General features: G+C 36.8%; 1 protein-coding gene across 2 annotated transcripts in view; it reads left to right on the plus strand.

Annotated features, from left to right (window-relative positions):
• Positions 1-18,627, plus strand: part of BTAF1 (B-TFIID TATA-box binding protein associated factor 1) — a 47,946-nt gene that overhangs the window by 25,533 nt on the left and 3,786 nt on the right. For both annotated transcript variants that reach the window (XM_032994094.2, XM_032994102.2), the window contains exons 14-33: positions 1,122-1,242; positions 1,319-1,423; positions 1,657-1,806; positions 2,389-2,531; positions 2,699-2,873; positions 3,335-3,538; positions 5,612-6,038; positions 6,817-7,007; positions 7,969-8,122; positions 8,213-8,322; positions 10,309-10,510; positions 10,933-11,081; positions 14,627-14,779; positions 15,299-15,420; positions 15,617-15,784; positions 15,975-16,052; positions 16,136-16,265; positions 16,916-17,057; positions 17,263-17,393; positions 17,816-17,941. In XM_032994094.2, the coding sequence (XP_032849985.1) occupies positions 1,122-1,242; positions 1,319-1,423; positions 1,657-1,806; positions 2,389-2,531; positions 2,699-2,873; positions 3,335-3,538; positions 5,612-6,038; positions 6,817-7,007; positions 7,969-8,122; positions 8,213-8,322; positions 10,309-10,510; positions 10,933-11,081; positions 14,627-14,779; positions 15,299-15,420; positions 15,617-15,784; positions 15,975-16,052; positions 16,136-16,265; positions 16,916-17,057; positions 17,263-17,393; positions 17,816-17,941 (3,181 nt within the window). The remainder of the gene's footprint in view (positions 1-1,121; positions 1,243-1,318; positions 1,424-1,656; positions 1,807-2,388; positions 2,532-2,698; positions 2,874-3,334; positions 3,539-5,611; positions 6,039-6,816; positions 7,008-7,968; positions 8,123-8,212; positions 8,323-10,308; positions 10,511-10,932; positions 11,082-14,626; positions 14,780-15,298; positions 15,421-15,616; positions 15,785-15,974; positions 16,053-16,135; positions 16,266-16,915; positions 17,058-17,262; positions 17,394-17,815; positions 17,942-18,627) is intronic.

An 18,627-nucleotide genomic window follows, 5' to 3' on the forward strand; every position in this document is an offset into this window, starting at 1 on the left:
GTTATTTTCAAATTGGGATAATCAAAATTGCTTTCAAATCATGTGCCGAGAAGATGCTTGATTTAAATCAGTATTTTAATTTTACTCTTACTTTTCCTTAAAGTGAAGGTTAGGACTGTGCTTCCATTTTCATTACATTAGTAAAAGGCAACAAAATAGAAGATACTAGGCACTGTATACATGTGATGATTTTTTCTTTCCCCTTTCTCTCTCATCTTGGGTATTTTAGTAAAGGATGTTGGTGGTCCTTCCCACAAACCACTTACTTGTCTGCTTCTTGTTCACAAACTCCAAACAAGAGAGCAAACTACGTACATTAGAAGACATGCATGTACCTGTAAAAATTACTGTTGGAACAGTTCTAAAGGAAGCTACAAACTTGAAAATGTACATCAGTAGTACAACTAGAAATTCTGTGACTCATTGAAGACAATGACTAGTCCCTCTCTTTTTGGGACTCTGTCAAATTAAAGAAATTGCATGTTAGTATGTTAATGGTTTTTATAATACACATGGTAAACTCAGAGCATCTGCACTTCAGGTGGATGTTTTATACATCTTACCTTTCTCATCCTATATGCTTGTCATTGCTGAAGCTGTTTTTTGCCAAAATCCAAAATTAAGAATGAAGTTTTATCTCTAATGCCATCTTTAATTCAGCCTGTACTACTTTCAGCAGTTGATGTGAAAGTTCATGCACAAAAGATCCAAGCTTGTTTTAAATTATTTCTAAACTCGTACATGCCTAATAATAAATAAAAAAAAAAAAAAAAAACCACCACACTTTTTTTCTAAATAGTTGAACAAATACCAAAGCATAGTCTGGGAAACAACGTGGTAAAAATACATGCTTGAATTGACTAGTTCTTTATACCAGTAAGGAAAAAAAGTGTTTTCCTGAAAAAATATACTGACTCAAACTATTTTAAATGTTTAAGCTGTAGCAACTTGATCCATCCCTTAAAATCAGCAATCATATGCAATAATACTTTTTTTTTTTTTTTAAAAAAAAAGCTTTCTTTTGGATAGAACTTTATAACTGATGATAAACAAAATTAACTTAGCTCTGTGTTTGTTTTTTATCCCTGTCACGGCCTCTACATTTCCCCTTCACGTACTAGTATTCAGCAGTCACTCACAGTTTTGGTCCCACGTGTGTGGCCGTTCTTGCATCATACGATATCTTCTGTACGAAAAGCAGCACTGGAAACGTTATTCACACTTCTGTCTACCCAAGACCAGGTAAGAATTGGAGTTATTAGTGGTTTGCTGTGATACATATTGGAATCATCTTGATCGTATGATGTCCTTGTTTCAGAGCTCTTCAACATGGCTGACTCCAATTCTGCAAGACATGTTGAGGCACATATTTCAATTTTGTATCTTAGAAAGCAACCAAGAAATTTTGGATCTTATTCACAAGGTATTTGCATGACTTATGACCTAGATATGTAGTGTTTGTGTATCCTGCTGTTTCATATCATCTACACTTTTGTGCAGATCAATAATTGTGGGTTCATGTTAATTATTTTGTAGTTAGCCTATTTGATGCTTTATTATAGAGTGAAGGAGAATAGGGTCGTTCCTGCAGTTCATATATGATCTTAAGTAGACCACATACAGATGTGTCATGATTTCCACTGTTTCTTTCCCCAGGTGTGGCTGGAACTGTTAAACAAGGCATCTGTACAGTATGTGGTTGCAGCTGCTTGTCCATGGATGGGAGCCTGGCTCTGCTTAATGATGCAGCCATCTCACTTGCCCATTGACTTAAACATGTTGCTAGAAGTAAAAACCAGATCAAAAGTAAGTAGAATGTGACTTCACTAACAGTTCTGGGGAAAGTAGGAAATGGATTAGCTGTACATAAAGACGTGTTCTAAAGGTGTTAGAGGGGAGTAATGGTGCCCTTCTACAACTCTAAATGTAATCTGTCTTACAAACCTCAAATATGTACAGCAAAATAGTTCTTGTCAGGTTATCTATGAGAACTCAAAATTCTGACATAAGTCTTTATTTACATGGTTCCATAACCATCTGTTTGCACGACTGAGTTAAGTCTAAAAGCACTGTGTTATTTCTGAAAACATGCTTAAAGAGGTTTCCTTTTTCCTCTGTGGACTTAATTTATTTGCTGTATGTTGAGTATTAGTTTCAATATTATAGTGAAGGAACCATATCATACATTTAATAAGACCATAGAATACTATTAGCAGAGAGATGATTTACAGTGATTAACTGTTCTAAGAAGTCTGTTATCCAAGAAACGTTCTGGCTTAGTCCAACTTTTGCAGGGTATGATGGTTATTGGAAATGTTATGGAATATGAATTTATCTATTCTATTTCAAACACACTTACTTCCAACCTCTCCCAACTTTATTCCATAGGAAAAGGCAGGCGCTAAACTGCGTCAAGGTCAAACCCAGAATAAGGAAGTGATTCAAGAATATATTGCTGGGGCAGACAGCATTGCAGAAGATCCAGCAACCAGGGATTACGTTGTCATGCGAGCTCGGATGATGGCAGCAAAGTCAGTTTACTGAAAAAAAAAAATATTTAAAAGCAATTTATCTTTTTCATTTATACAGTGTTTTTGCTAAAATCTAATTATGTGGACTTTTTTGGCATCTTGATTTTGAATCATTAATTGTAGAATAATTAAAACATTGAAGTGACTGTTCTTTCTCCTTTTGACAGGTTGCTGGGAGCACTTTGTTGCTGCATTTGTGATCCAGGTGTAAATACTGTTACTCAAGAAATAAAGCCAGCTGAATCATTAGCTCAGCTACTGCTCTTCCACTTGAATTCTAAATCTGCCTTGCAGAGGATTAGTGTTGCATTAGTAATCTGTGAGTGGGCAGCCTTGCAAAAGGTAGGATGTTTCTGCAGCAAAAATAGATTTCCCTTACTATCTTAATCCACAGCTTGTCATCTGCCACTTAGCTTGAGATAAAATGAAGCTAAAATGGTACTTATACATCTAAATACTAAAATCTTGATTGTTAGACAATGGAGGAATACATTACTCGGTAGCTAAATACCAACTGTCAGAATATGGATCAGTAAATACATTCACATTTTTTCTACAGATAAGTCTGTTCTCAAGATGCATGTTATCTAAGGTCAATGCTTCCTTTCAACAAGATGGTGCTCCTTGTATCACTTCTGTTCTAGTGGCAGACTGAAGGTTTTGTCCATGATCTTTAATATTCTAGGTTTCAGATGTTAATGGTCCTTCTGGAAACTGGGTTTTTGTAGCTAGATTGTGCTGTTTAATGCCCAAAACAAATTGTGATTACTCAGAAATACAAATCATGTCTTTTGCTGTTATAGGAGTGTAGAACTGTGGCCATTTGTGTGCAGCCTCGTTTACTTGGGGTCCTTTCTGAACATCTCTACTATGATGAAATTGCTGTTCCTTTTACACGAATGCAGAATGAATGTAAACAACTCATCTCATTGTTAGCTGATGCAAACGTTGACATTGGAAACAGAGTAAACTGCAGTGTATTTACAATAGATCAAGCTAATGAGCTGGTAAGTAGACACACGCCTGCCCTTCCTTCAAATCTATTCTTGTCTTGAAATAGATCTTCAGCATAATTATTATTTCTGAAAGTTATTGTCTGTATAATGTGACTACACATCCTTTGACATGAGATGTAATAGACATCACTTCCCCTGCGGTGTTTACAGACAGTGCCAAAATCAAGAAGAATGCAAATTAGAGAGATACTTAACAGGAAAGAAAGTTGACAGTGTTCTGTCTCCAGGTGTAGATTTGCTATTGAAGTCTACACAGAAGAGAACAAAGCAGGCTGGAACTCCTCCAAAAGCACTGTCAAAAGACTAGTAAATAAACTGTGTAAATTCTAGACCTTCTCCCCACCCCCTCAACCCCCACAAGCCTAAATTTTTTTTTTTTTTCCTGGCTGTTCAACTGTTTTGTCTTTTTTAATCTGAAAACATCAGTATTCAATGTGCTAATAAAAGGTAGCACTTTACATGAAAAACTCTGTAAGCAGAAATAGAGCTGATAATGTTGGGGCAACAAATTAAAAAGCTTTTCTTCCAACCCCAGACTGGCCTCTTAAGTAGAGAGAAAGATGAATATGGACAGATGAGGTAGGATGTAAATGAAGAGCTTGTGGATTTGAGACCCCGCAAAATAAAAGCGGACTGGGGTGGGAGGGGTGTGTAAATTTGGTGGGATGAAGGAATGGTGATAGGTGTGGCGCAGCTGGAGGCTGGAAAGGAGGGACATTAGGATTGTGGATGTGTTTGTGTGTGTAACTGGGATGCTGAGGATGAGGATAAAGAAGTTTTAAGTTTGTATGATTATGGCCATGATGACTAGCATGATGGATCTTGAAGTTCTCAGGTTGGTAATATTTATGTAGTAATACGCAGTAGCTTAACCTAGAAATCTCCACATATCTTTGAAGTTATAGATAATTGTGTCTGAAGGGATTATGGCTACCATCTAAAATGAATAAATTTCCAAGGTAAAGCTAGACAGAATAATGTGAACTTAGAGTCTGTGAAGTACTGGAGTTTTCACATACCTCAACTGTTTACTCTTGAGTGTAGTAGTAGGGCCGCTTGTCCCATGTATGCTTTTTCAAAATATATCCGTTCTGATTAGAAGATTCATTCCATAACTATTTGCTATTTTCTGTTTGTCTTCTGTACCCTTTTCAACTCTTCAAGTTTTCTTGAAATCCAGACACAAGATCTACTCTCACTGTAGTATGGGTCTTCATGCATTAGATGGAAAAACCCTGTGCTGCTCCTTCCTATTCAGATTTTTTTGCATACTTTGGTCATTCCAGTCATCAAGGTCACATGGAATAGAACTTGTGAGGTATCAACAGAATGAAGCAGTACAAGTCTGATAGTTGAAAGACTTGACCTGAACATTTAAAAGACAAAAAAACAAGTAAAAACTCCCCAGACTAATCCTCTGAACAGCTGTCATCTTTCCTGTACTTAGGAGTTTAAGTATCCTATCAGTAGAGTAAGTTCAACATTTCAGTGATTCCACACAGCTTTTAACCTGTTCCCTGTGAAAGATTTAAGCAACAGTAGTCAGCCAGTTGTGAGTGGGGAAGGATATGGCAAGTCCTGCAACTACTATCTTGTGCTGACTTTTTCCTTAGATTTTTATCCCAGACTCTTTATTCAAAAGAAAATAAGCTTAGAAACAACTTCTTTGTGCCCAGGACCTTGCACATCCTTTCTGATCTCTTGTACTCATAGCATATTCTCCTTTGCTTATCTGTCCCATAATTTATATATTGCCATAATATCTGGGTATATCTGGCAGTTACAGAACAATCCAGATTTGGAGGAGTATGTGAACTCCTCTTTTAGCTTTGGGAATTTAAACTTCAAATGTTCATAATATGCCTGATTTTCCCCTTGAGCCTCTGGTTCAAGATTCCAGAAACTGGAATCTTTGGGAGCATTTCCTGCTATTTGCTGGAAAAACCGGAGATGATAATACCTGGTGAAGTGACTTGTGTTATGCCATGAAAAACAGTTTTCAGAGGATATCCTGGTTTACAATATATGAAACAGATTTTTAACTCTTTTCTTCCTTTTTATTAGGTTACTTCTGTTTTCAATGAAGTGACATCCTCCTTTACTTTGAATCCGAAAATTCTACAACAGTTGGACAGTAAACGACAACAAGTCCAAATGACTGTTACAGAAACAAATCAAGAATGGCAAGTGTTGCATCTGCGAGTCCATACATTTGCTGCATGTGCAGTTGTGAACTTGCAGCAACTTCCAGAAAAACTAAATCCTGTTATAAAACCCTTAATGGAAGCCATCAAAAAAGAGGAGAATACACTTGTGCAAAACTATGTGGCTTCATCTATAGCAAAGTTACTTCAGCAGTGTACAACAAGGTCTCCTTGTCCTAACTCAAAGATTATAAAAAATCTCTGCAACTCCCTCTGTGTGGATCCACATCTTACCCCACTAGCAGCATGTCCTGCACAGCCTCAGAGTAGCCATGAAAACTCAAAAGGTATGATATCAAAGACTGCCAGGATTCTTAACAGTTCAGAGACAAGCACAGACATATTTTAAAATGAGTATTTGAGTCAGTCTTGTTTTCAGTCTTTTTAAAAAGACACCAACTGAGTCTTCATTCATTAGTAATTATTTCATTTAGGTATCTTAAACTACACACTGTGTGCAACTAACAACGCGTATAGTTTTCAGAAAATTTGTATATAAGACCTTAGGTACAATTTGCAGTTATATATTGTTGTTCAATTATTATCCAACTATCACGTTTAATTTACATATGTTATGAAGCTTTTTATTGACATTGAGTAAGTATGGAAATTAGAGTAGCCTGTTAGAAAAAAGTCTGACTTGTGCCACATTCCATAGGCTAATAATAAGGTAACAAAAGTTGAGAATAGCGTTCAAAAGGAACAAATAATCCTTTACATTCCGTGGTCATGGATTTTCTTTAAATGACTGTCCCTTGCTAAAAATGTATGGATTGAACGAACAATAGAAACTAAGGCTTTAATACTTTCAAAGATTCTAACCTGCTTTTAACGTTTGACCATTATACATTTTACTTTTTCTTAATGAATGTGTCTTCCTTCATCTCAGAGTAGAATAACATTTGTATCTGATTGATAATTAAGCTGATTAGCATAGAAACGTCAACACTTATGTTTTTTTAAAGCACATTGAGATCTGCAGATGACTTGTAGGTGGCTATCACTTCCACCTCTGTTTTAAACTGCAGCTTAAATTGTTGTCAGCTATTCTCTCCTTCCCTTTAGGGCCCAACTCTGAAAAAGACGGGATGCATCATACAGTTACTAAGCACAGGGGAATAATTACACTGTACAGACATCAGAAAGCTGCTTTTGCCATCACAAGTCGGCGAGGTCCTACTCCAAAAGCTCCAAAAGCCCCAATTGCAGATCTCCCTGCTGGCAGTAGTGGAAGTATTCCTACAGAACTTGATGAGGTAAATTTCAAAAACTTGCATTTGTAACTTGTGCATCCACCCCTCCCTTCCATTACTTTGAATTCACTGGAGTTGATACCATTATAATACGGAGGCCCAGGATCTTTTCATGAGAGAACTGAGTTGATGTAAAGTTTTGTGATACAAGAAGCATATGCTTGTTGGTGATGATGTTGTTTTAAATCTTCAGTGTGTCATTAAGGAAATTAGTAACTCCTGAAATACTCTACATTTAGTACAGAATATGAACATCTCAATATAAATCCATGCAAGTGGATTTTCACAAACTGTGCTGTGATTGTCCCCCATTACCCATGTTAGTGTTGGTCATCTTGATGCACAGTGGAAGCTCTGAATCATTAAAAGCAGTATTTGAAATGTAACTGGCTTTAGGATGTACATGTGAGTGCCACACTCGATACACTAAATTTTTCTGTTACTGTTCTATTCATGTAAAACTTCGGCGTATTTTAGTAGGATCCTAGTCACAACTGTGATTCCTAAACAGTGTTGTGGATTTTATTCTTTATTGTTTGATTTTTAGCAATTCCACTGTCTGAAGAGGGTGGGAGCAAGAGAAGGTGCTTAATAACAAATAAAATATTGATTTTGAGAAGCTTTGCTAGCATGTCATTGTTCTTGGTGTCCCTATATTGGCAATATCTGAGGTTCTGGAACTCTAAACAGTTGGAATACCTCTTGCTGAAATGGGCCTTTGTCAGCAAAAGACAAATCCCCAAATATATAGGCTTTAAATAATCTGTTATAGAAGATTTTAATTTTTTGTCTGTATAAAGAACAAAATAAATAACTTAGAAATAAAATAATGGACCACCAAATGTAGGTAGCTGTAAACACAATCAGAATTGAATGCCTGTATAACAGTGGGAGCCTCCTTGAAAATAATTGTTATTCTTAAATGTATCTGTCCTCACTGCTTTTTAAAATTGTTTAATTTTAGGCTCAGAAACCTTATGTTGTACAGAGAAGAGGAGCTGAATTTGCCTTATCTACTATAGCTAAACATTTTGGTGCTGAAATGGCAACAGGATTGCCACATCTCTGGGATGCTATGGTTGGTTCATTAAGGAACAACATTCACATAAATAATTTTGGTAATTACACTTCTGATTTAAGATGGGAAGGTTGGTAGATTGGTGGCAGTATGTCAGTCTTAAACTGAACACCTTTTCTGTTTTTAACAGACCGAAAGTCCTTACTGGAAAGAGGAGATGCTCCTGCCCAGGAGCTAGTAAATTCTTTACAGGTTTTTGAAACAACAGCAGCTTCAATGGATACTCAGCTACATCCTCTGGTAATCATATTCCAAAGCAGCTTTTGTATGAAGCAATTCAGTCTGTTCTTTGCCACTGTTTTAAATCTTCGTTTTGTAAAGCTTCTTTTCAGATGTTTTTCTAATTTTGATCAAATGATGGTTTTATTCACTTGCTAGCCTGCCCAAGTCCTATATCCTAGTCTTGATAAACTGAAGACATAGCCTTCTGTCTTCAGTAGTTAAGCTGTTCTATTTTAAAGCTGCTTTTTCCTTGTGTCCTATAGGGTATTAAATTCTGTATTTGTTTATGCAGGTTGTAAAACAAACTACAAAAGCAAACACCTACCTACAATTTAGCCTTAGCCTAGCTTTTTCTGGATGAGGTGACCAAACAAGATTGTGTCCATGATAGTACTTATACTATTGTGTTTCACTGAAATCAGTATCTCAACTCTGCCTTACTCTAATTCCAAATTTCCTAAATCTGGAGAACAAACAGATATGATACCTTCTCTTTGTTATTAATGTACAGATAAAAATGTTGTTATGCTGCATTATGTGGGTGACTGAAATAGGTTTGACTTCTATGTAGTTTGTGTGGCCAGAGTGGGGGGAAAAATGGTAGTAATAAAGACTGCAGTTTACTGCCTCACTACTGTGTAACAGGGTGAAGGTTGTCAGAAAAGCTCCCTTTGCAAGGAATGCAAAAATTATAGGAGACTTCGGCTTACCCTTACGTAGACTGGATTTGATTAATTTTTAAAATTATTTCTTTTTACCTATCACTCAGTGTAAAAGACTTAACATTTTACATGCAGTAGTAGGCTTGAACTGACTACTACTACTTGGGAGAGAGATCTTGGAGTTAGGACAGTTCTGTGAAGTATCAGCTGACTGTAAAATACTGGTTAAATAAAACAACAGAAATTTAAGAAAAGAAACAGAACAAGAAAGTCATCATTATGCCTGCATCTGAACACGGTTTTCAGCACTAGCTTATCAGCATTACTACATTTCAGAATAAATACAGTAGCACTGGAAGAGGCATAAAGAAGGGCAGTAGAATGATAAAAATATGTAAAAAGGCTCCCATGCACAGAATAAGTAGGCCAGAAGTCTGTCTGGAAAGGATGGATATAAGGAATAGCTGTAGAAATCTGAGCAGATGGACAAGATTCATATGGGATGGAACATATGGAATTGTTTCTTATCTAATTTAATGAAATACTGAAGTGATTTTGAGTACGTTTAGCATGATATGGAAAGATTTTTATATATATGTATATGTTATATATGTAGACATGCATATATATGGTGTGCAGTTTGTGTAGATTGGTTTTGGGGTGCTAATGCTGTAGACAGGTTTAAAAAAAAAAAAAAAAAAAAAACAGGAAGTCAGAGGGTGGAATTAGTTCATCAAAGCTAATAGTTAGGGTCTTCCACACTAGGAAAAACTTGACTATCTGTTTAAGATACCTGATGTAAAAAGGCATTTGTGCTGATAAAAAAGATATGTATGTACACACATACCCCCTCAGGAAGATGTGAATTTCATTCTGGATGTCTGTCATGTTACACAGAGTTTGTAAGACTCCCAACATGGATAAGTCATCTGCATAAACATAAATGGGATGAATCTAGGATAAATTTGCTGGCTGGAAGGAATTCTTTAATCTCTGTATCTATTTAAGCAATAATTATATTTTTAATAAAAAGTTCTTAGTACTGTAATTTCCTGGTGTGAAACACTTCCTTAATTATCAAGGGCTTTTTCATTTTGACTAAAACCCTAAGTATTTTGATACTCTGAATTTTAACTGTATTGGAGAGTAATACTTGTTCAAAGTTCACTTGTCTTTTTCTTCTGAAACAAGTTTTCAGTTCTAAACAATTAGATCTTGTGAAGGAGCCATCAAGCATTCTTTGGGAGGCAACGGGGACTTAAAAAGACTGTTTAATTCAAAGTAATTCAGTAATTTGTTCATAATTCATATTAATCTCCCCCCCCCTCCTTTTTCTATTCAGTTAATACAGCATTTGCCTCATCTTTATATGTGCCTTCAACATCCCAGCACTGCAGTGAGGCACATGGCTGCTCGTTGTGTAGGTGTTATGAGCAAAATAGCTACCATGGAAACAATGAATATCTTTCTAGAGAAAGTTCTACCGTGGTTGGGAGCAATAGATGACAACACCAAACAAGAAGGTGCAATTGAAGCACTTGCATGTATCCTTGCTTGAGTATTCAAAAATGCAGAAACTTCTTTGCAGTTGTGTAATTTGGGGGAACAAAAACTGTTGTCTGAAAAAAAACGGGGGGAGAAATGAAATAAAATGTTAAGGTATTGTCTTCCTGTAGACAAGAAATAGAAGATACTTTAGAAACTTTAATTTCCATTGCCTTTTATCTATGAAATGAAGGTCTGGTGGGGGTAATTCAGTTTCTCAAACTATGGAATTCACTGGAGTAAATGTAACTGGGTAGATCAGACACCTCCCCCGCCCCCCCATTGCTTTGTTGGTAGAAATCTTGTTCATCTGAGTGCAATGTATTCACGACTACTACCTATTGAATGTGAATAGTCACGTATATATTGATATCTGACAGTCCTGAACTGGTAAAAACTATTTCCTTAATAACTGATCCAGGTGTAATGGAGCAGCTGGATGTTGGTATAGTTCCATACATTGTTCTTCTAGTGGTTCCAGTTCTGGGTAGAATGAGTGATCAGACAAACAGTGTACGTTTTATGGCTACTCAGTGCTTTGCAACACTAATTAGACTAATGCCTCTTGAGGTAAGCTCAAGTTGTAAGTATACTGAATATGTGAACTGTCCTGTATCCACTTTTTCATAAGTCACAAAGTCCAAGCTTCTGGCTTAGTAAACACTGAGTAGGTAACTTTTTATAGGTGTGTTGAGGCCCATATCAGGTAATTGAAGAAGTGTCCTTCATGGTGTAAAATGAGTAAAATTCAACTGTCTCCTAGTAATTTTCTAAATTAATGTTAAAGTAAAATTTCTCTGAGAAACTCATTTCAACTATGTACATGAAGCTAAAGTGTATATTCATTAATTTTGCATGTAATGATGCTTTTGCTAGTTTTGGCTCAAAAGTCTTTGAAATTACATGTGCACTTTCTCTAGGTATGTGTGGTGGTGCGTTTGTAGTCAAGAGAAATGCGTAAAAAAGCAATACTGATTTAAAAGGAAAAATTGAAATAGCAGTAATAGAAATAGTGTGGAGATAAGTACAATTATTTATTCCTAGTTCTTAAAATCAAAAAGCCCCACCCTAAGCTTTGAGCAAAATATTACATGTATTATGATCCAGTAGTGTTTAAATGGTAGAGATTTGCTTCATTTTTTTTACTCCTACTACGACTTGCATACCTTGGACGCTTTCTAGTATTGCACTTCGAGGACTACAAGGCTTCTAAGTAACTTATTTTCACCACCAGATGGTAATAGAAGACAGTTCAGAATTCATTTGCATGTTTCTAATGAAAAAAAAAAAAACAAACCTGTCAGTTTAATGGGTTAAGTATCTTTTACTGTGTCAATTTTTAATTTAGCATAATAGAACCTGAGAATCTGATAACTAGCAATCTACCTTAAATGGAGCACTTACTTTCTGTATGCTTACACTGACATGTTGATAAAGTTGAAAGTGAGCAAAGTAGAAATGAATGCTGCTGTTCATTCCAGTACCATTCGCGCCAGTGCCCTTCATATGCACCTAAACACAGTGCTATGGAATACATGTAGCTTAGTTGTTTGGTTTTTTTTTGTTTTTTTTTTTTAAAGCTGGTTTAATAGAATTTAGTGAGCATCTCTTAAAAATATAGGATACTTGTTTTATTAATTGCATACATATGGATGATCAGTTCATGTTTCTTTTCCATAGTTACTCAAGAACTACCTTAGGACTACCCTTTCCAGTTAAGGAAATATGCAAATTTAAAAATATGCCTACTTCAACTGAAGCAGATTAATAATGAGAGAAAATACCAGTCACTGTTGTGGGACAATGTTTTGAATGCTAGAGAATTTTACAATGCTAGGCTAACAAGGAATTTACATTGATAACTGTACAGGGGTTGAAGTCATCACAGTGGAAAGAGTAGGGGGTAGATTGATAGGGACTACGGAAATGCATGTTTTATGGGAAAATAATAAAGAATCCTTTTTTTGAAATTGAAGTAACTATTATCAAGTTTTCATAGACAGTTTCACACGTGTGAAAAAACTGATGGAGTGATGTTTTATGGATACAGTTTTACTTTTTAAAATGGTGTCGTGGTTTGAGCCTGGTTGGCAGCCAACCACCGCAGCTGGTCACCCACCCTTCCCCCTCCCTACCTGGGAAATGGGGGAGGGAATTAGAGGGGTAAAGGGAGACTCACAGGCTGAGATAGGAACAGTTTAATAATGGTAATAAAATGAGAACAATGACAATAATAGAAAAAAAAAAAAGAACATAAACGGGCAATGTACAGTGTAATTGCTCACCACCCACTAACCAATCCCCAGCCCGTTCCCGGCCAGCGACCCCGAGTTACAAAGATCCCACAATCGCAATCCCGGAAGCGAGAGAGCTCCTTCCCAACCACCCCTCCTCTATACAGTGAGCATGACGTGCCATGATATGGAATATTTCATTGGCCAATTTGGGTCTGGTCCTTGGGCTGTTCTCCCTCCCTGCTTCCTGTGCCCTTGCGCACGGGCAGAGCATGGGGAGTCGGAGAGTCCTTGAAGTCCCAGTAGCAGCTGAAAACATCAGTGTGGTATCAGCATTCTTCTCATACCAAACCCAAAGCTAAATCCAAAACACAGCACTCTTCTAGTTCCCGAAAAGGAATATTAACTCTATTTCAGCTCAAACCAGGACAAATGAGAAGACTTTTTAGGGTAGCCTTGCAGATGTTTCATAAGACAGACTCTTAGTTTTCAGGAGTTACAGTGGTATTACTAAAACAAGAAAAAAACCCTCTCCACTCTTTTTCAATTTTATGTCCCTGAGGCATGACTTACAGTTCTGTAACAGAACAGTCTATCTAGACTTTTGTATTCATTGCTGGTATTTGATGTACTGACTAAAATGCAAGACCGGAATTCAGCTGTTGGATAAGTAAAAGCGATTGAGGTCTGAATAAGCTTGGAGTTTCTAATCAGTATTTTTGCGTTGGTTTCTAATTGTAAGGAATTGGAAACAGTAGCAATAAATCAGTTGGGAGAACTTAAGTATGCTCAGTTTCCTTTATCTTTATTCTCCATTTCATTATTAATTCAATCATGAAAAAATGACTGAGGAGGATTGTAAGATAGATGGTTCAACTTAATCTGTCCCATTTTAATGATAAGCAATGCTGCAAGTTGACAATATACTTGAACCAAATTAATTGGCATGGTATTCACACTTCAGATGTGTTCTTTTAAAAGGGAGCATAGGAAGAGCAGCTGAACAAGTAGGCTGTTGTCTGTATGTACCTACTTAAATACCTTATTGGAGCACTTCTAACATCTGAGATCTGTGTTAGTTTTCCCCCTTCTTTATTAACTACATACACAGTGGAATTACTTGTGCTTCTCAGCCAGGAGCCCTCCCTGAGTGATTAGTAACTTGGGTTTTGAAGTAAAACTAAATAAAGATGGAGGTGACCCAGAAAACTGGGATGACAGATGTGATGGAAAATATCAGTACCTCTTTTGCTACTGTATGTTATTACCAAGCAAGAATATCAGAGCATATTTGACCCCCAGACAGCTTCTCTGGGTTTCTGGCATGGTATGGGAAGTACGTAGGAAGGTAAGGTCTGCTGCTACGAATCTGGAAGGGCTTAGGTTTTTCTTTTTCCCAGTAGTTTCCAACTGCTTGAATTCATCTTGTGGATTTCATTATCACTTTAGATCTAGTTCTTCTAACATCTGCAGGAGAAAAATTCATCTAATTTTGGATGGTAGACTGTGGCTAAGGAGAAATGGGTGTCAAAGGATTCTCTAGCCAGCCAGATAAACTCTGATTAGAGGTAGAATAGCTCAATCTTTGTAAAATCTTACATGCATGACCAGGGTTTCCCCTCTTCTGTGCGACTGTATCAAGTTTTTCAGTGTGTCCTTTGGGGCAGAATTTGCCTCCCAGTTGATTTGCATCATTTGATTTGGATGAGTTGATTTGCAAGGAATCAAACAAGTATAGCACTGAGTTTGGATTTATACAATTTAGAAGATTGCAAATTTTTGCTGTTTAAAATGTCGAAGCTAGTATGAGGTTTTACTTCTTATTGTCTGTGTATTAAGTACTGTAGCCCTTATATTACTGCTTTAAAAATAATACCCTAGGCTGGTATACCAGATCCACCAAACATGTCTGAAGAATTAATCCGAATGAAAGCTAAAGAACGTCACTTCCTGGAACAATTACTGGATGGAAAAAAACTGGAAAACTATAAAATTCCAGTACCAATCAAAGCAGAGCTCAGAAAATATCAGCAGGTAACAGCTTATACTTTTATTTTAAAGGAGCAGTAAGTTCCAGTCTGATACGATTTTATGGAAGGGTAGGAGTTGTTTGGTGCTGGGGTTTTTTTGCTTGTGGGGTTGGTTTTTTTGCTTTCAGCTGTGCAATGTGTATTGTGGATTCTTGGGTAGGGAAGAACAAATTAAGTAATGCATGCTGTTTATACTGTTTTTCTTTTAATTATGTGGGTTTCCCCTCTCTGGATTCTGTAATTTTTTTCTCGGGGAATGGCCAACAGGTTGTGCTGCTTAGGCTGACTGTGGCAGCTCACCACTGCAAAGCTGGGTGTTGTTATACTGTTCGGCTGCTTATGTTTTTCCCTTTATTCTTCTCTGCTTTGAGTGGATGTGCTGTAGTGGATGCCTTTATGGTGGGAAACAAGCTCATAGTTTGGCAGTGATGGATGATAGGCCATACAGATGTTGAAACTGAGGCTTAACTAGCCAAAAGCCAGTTTTTACTTCTGAGGCACTCTTTTTATTTCCTGATTTCAGGATGGAGTGAACTGGCTGGCATTTCTCAATAAATACAAACTTCATGGAATTCTTTGTGATGACATGGGCTTAGGAAAAACTTTACAATCCATTTGCATTCTTGCAGGTGATCATTGCCTCAGGTAAGCTTAAACAAGTAATATTCTATCTGAAAGACTTTAACAATAGGTTTTATCTGTAGACAGAGTCCTGGGCAACTGGCTGTAGGTGGCTCTGCTTGAGCAGGGCAGTTGGATCAGATGACCTCCAGAAGTCCCTCCCAACCTCAACTCTTCTGTAAAAAACAATTTTTTCAAACTTGTTTTTATATTCTTTAAGGGCTCAGGAATACGCAAGAACAAAACTAGTGGACAGCGTTCCTCTTCCCTCCTTGGTGGTGTGTCCTCCTACACTCACAGGACACTGGGTAGATGAAGTGGGCAAATTTTGCTCGAAAGAATATCTTAATCCTTTGCACTATACAGGACCTCCTACTGAGAGAGCAAGGTAAAGTACTTTACATTTATGGCTTGGGTAGAGTAAAATATCACACACAGAATTTTGCAATTCACTTTACTACTATTTCTGAAGCATGATTTGTGGGCATGGTAAGACTTGAGATAATGCTACCTTTAAAGGCTGAAATATTAACGTAAGTAAAGAACACTTTAGTTAGGATCTCCTCTTTTTTCTTAAGATTACAGCACCAGGTGAAAAGACACAATCTCATAGTGGCTTCATATGATGTTGTAAGAAATGACATTGACTTCTTCAGGTAAGAATTTGGGTTTTTTTTCCTGAGGTTTTTAATAGCTTAGAATTTTACATGCCCCTTAAGTCTATGTTGTTCTTTTCTAGAAATATTAAGTTTAATTACTGCATTCTTGATGAAGGCCATGTAATAAAAAATGGAAAGACAAAGCTGTCAAAAGCAGTAAAACAGCTGACTGCCAATTACAGGATAATTCTTTCTGGGACACCAATACAGGTACCTGCTTATCTTTTTTCCTAAGGAGTTGAGTGACTAGTAGAAAACAAGCAAAAACCATCTATTCTGCAGTCGGGTTTTTTGTGCTTTTTATCAGAGTCGTCTTGTTCAAAGTCTGCATTGTAAAAAAGCCTTTCATTGCTAAACACTTGAATCTTTTTCCCTTCCCAGTATACCCGTGTATAGGGGAATGGCTGCAGGATCCATGGTACTAATGGGACTTAAGTTGGCAACAAGACTTTCTCTACCGTTTGTTCTTTAAGTAGCAGGCAGGGAAGGGGAGAGAGTATTTACTTCAACTCTGAGAACTCCAGATTTTGGGCTTTGTCCTAACAACTTGTCTGTGGAGTATGTGTTTCATCCAGGACTAAGAGCACTGGCATCTCCTGGGTTTTGTTGTCAGGAGAACTCAGTGTGGCTTAGGACATCAAACACAGTAGAAAGTCCATTTATATATTAAAGTGCATGTATGGGTCTTCCAGTAACTTAGGTTGATGAGCCACCATGTTCCAGGAATTCAAAAATATGTCCAACTGATGTATTTGTGGTGTTTTATAGGCAGTGTTAAGTATGTATGGAAATGTTTCTGATAACTTGTGACAATTCACTACTTTTGAAGATAATTTAACAAATGTTTCTTTCATGTTCAGAACAACGTCTTAGAGTTGTGGTCACTGTTTGACTTCCTTATGCCAGGATTTTTGGGTACTGAACGCCAATTTGCAGCTCGTTATGGCAAACCAATACTGGCAAGTAGAGATGCCCGAAGCTCCAGTCGAGAACAAGAAGCTGGTAAGGATCAAATCTTGGTTTTCTTATTTTCTTCCTTTAAGTGAGAACTGCTAATGAAAAGAGAAAGTGGGGTCAGTTCCAACATAAGAGATTGGCAGGGGGTGAATGAATGTTTTGAATTGTTGGTTTGTTTTGTTTGGGGGTTTTTTGCCTTTTTTTTTTTTTTTTTTTTGTTTAAAATACTGCTTCTGTTGCTTTCACTTAGGGGTTCTTGCAATGGAAGCACTGCACCGCCAAGTTCTGCCATTCCTACTACGGAGAATGAAAGAGGATGTACTGCAAGATCTTCCACCCAAAATTATTCAAGATTATTACTGTATTCTCAGTCCTCTACAGGTATGATTAAAAAGTGGCCAGAAGCTTAGGTTTTTTTCAGCACAGTTAAGACCACAAAGCAACCAATTCCGTATTCCTGGGCCAATCTGATGTCAGTTCTGACATTTTCTGGCACCATGGGACTAAAATGTTTTTCTAGTATGTGTTTAAAAACTAATTTCAGTCCAGTTGCAATACAGTATTTCTTTAGCTTAATTTCTGGCATAGCTCTAGAAGAATAACATCTAGGCATCTGCAGACTTTTTAAAGAATACTGTCCGAGCTGAAAGAGATTCCACTGTTAATGTTGATCTTGTGCTACATATAAAATAGCTTTCTTGATTTACAGAAATCCAGAACTTTAACTTGAAATTCTAAAAATGACTGTGTTGCTTCTGTTGGGGAAAATATACTCATTTTCTTGTCTGGGGCCTGGTCTACAGGTTCAGCTTTATGAAGATTTTGCCAAGTCTCGTGCCAAATGTGATATTGATGAAACAGTTTCTTCAATTTCACTGAATGAAGAAACGGAAAAACCAAAGCTTAAAGCTACAGGTCATGTATTTCAGGTACAGATTTCTTTAGTAATTTTTAAGACACAGTTCATTTATTTCTGGTAACAGTGTTTCTGGGTTTAGTAAAAAATTAAAGTAGATATCTTACACATTTGTGGCCGTATGGTCTAAGTAAAATATTTAGATTTTAGATCTGATTGCCTGGAACATGATGTAGAGCTATTATGCTTAAATTATGGTCCTATGTCCTAATTATTTTTGTGTTCTGCTAAACTGGTGTTCAGCTATTTTGTGGATCTTTGATACTACTCTCAAGTAAAAACTGATTACCAAAAGTGCAAAACCTCAAAACAAGAGGGAACTAATTTTGATCTTATCAGTTGTTACACAACAAAATTAAGATTCTGAGCCATGAACGAAAAGGTTTCGTTAAGGTTATATCTGAATTTATGAAGGTTCGTAGTCTTACAGAATTGCAAATTAAGTCTTGGCTACTTGAAAACAGTAATTTTCAAAGCTCTGCAGAGCTCCCAAACCCACGTACTGTATCTCACTCACATGAAGGTGTGGGAAATGGTAGTCTTTGCACTGTTCCTGCAACAGGAACCAAGACCATTATGCACCTGACAGTTACTGGATACAGCTTGAAATACAGGTTTTCTTAATATAAATGTGCAACTTTATTTTAATGAAAATACATACTAAATCCAAATTGTGGAATGTGGCTGAGTGGCTCCTAT

This window comes from Tyto alba, unplaced genomic scaffold (genome assembly GCF_018691265.1).
Source record: "Tyto alba isolate M040663 unplaced genomic scaffold, T.alba_DEE_v4.0 Super-Scaffold_1, whole genome shotgun sequence".
Taxonomy (NCBI): domain Eukaryota; kingdom Metazoa; phylum Chordata; class Aves; order Strigiformes; family Tytonidae; genus Tyto; species Tyto alba.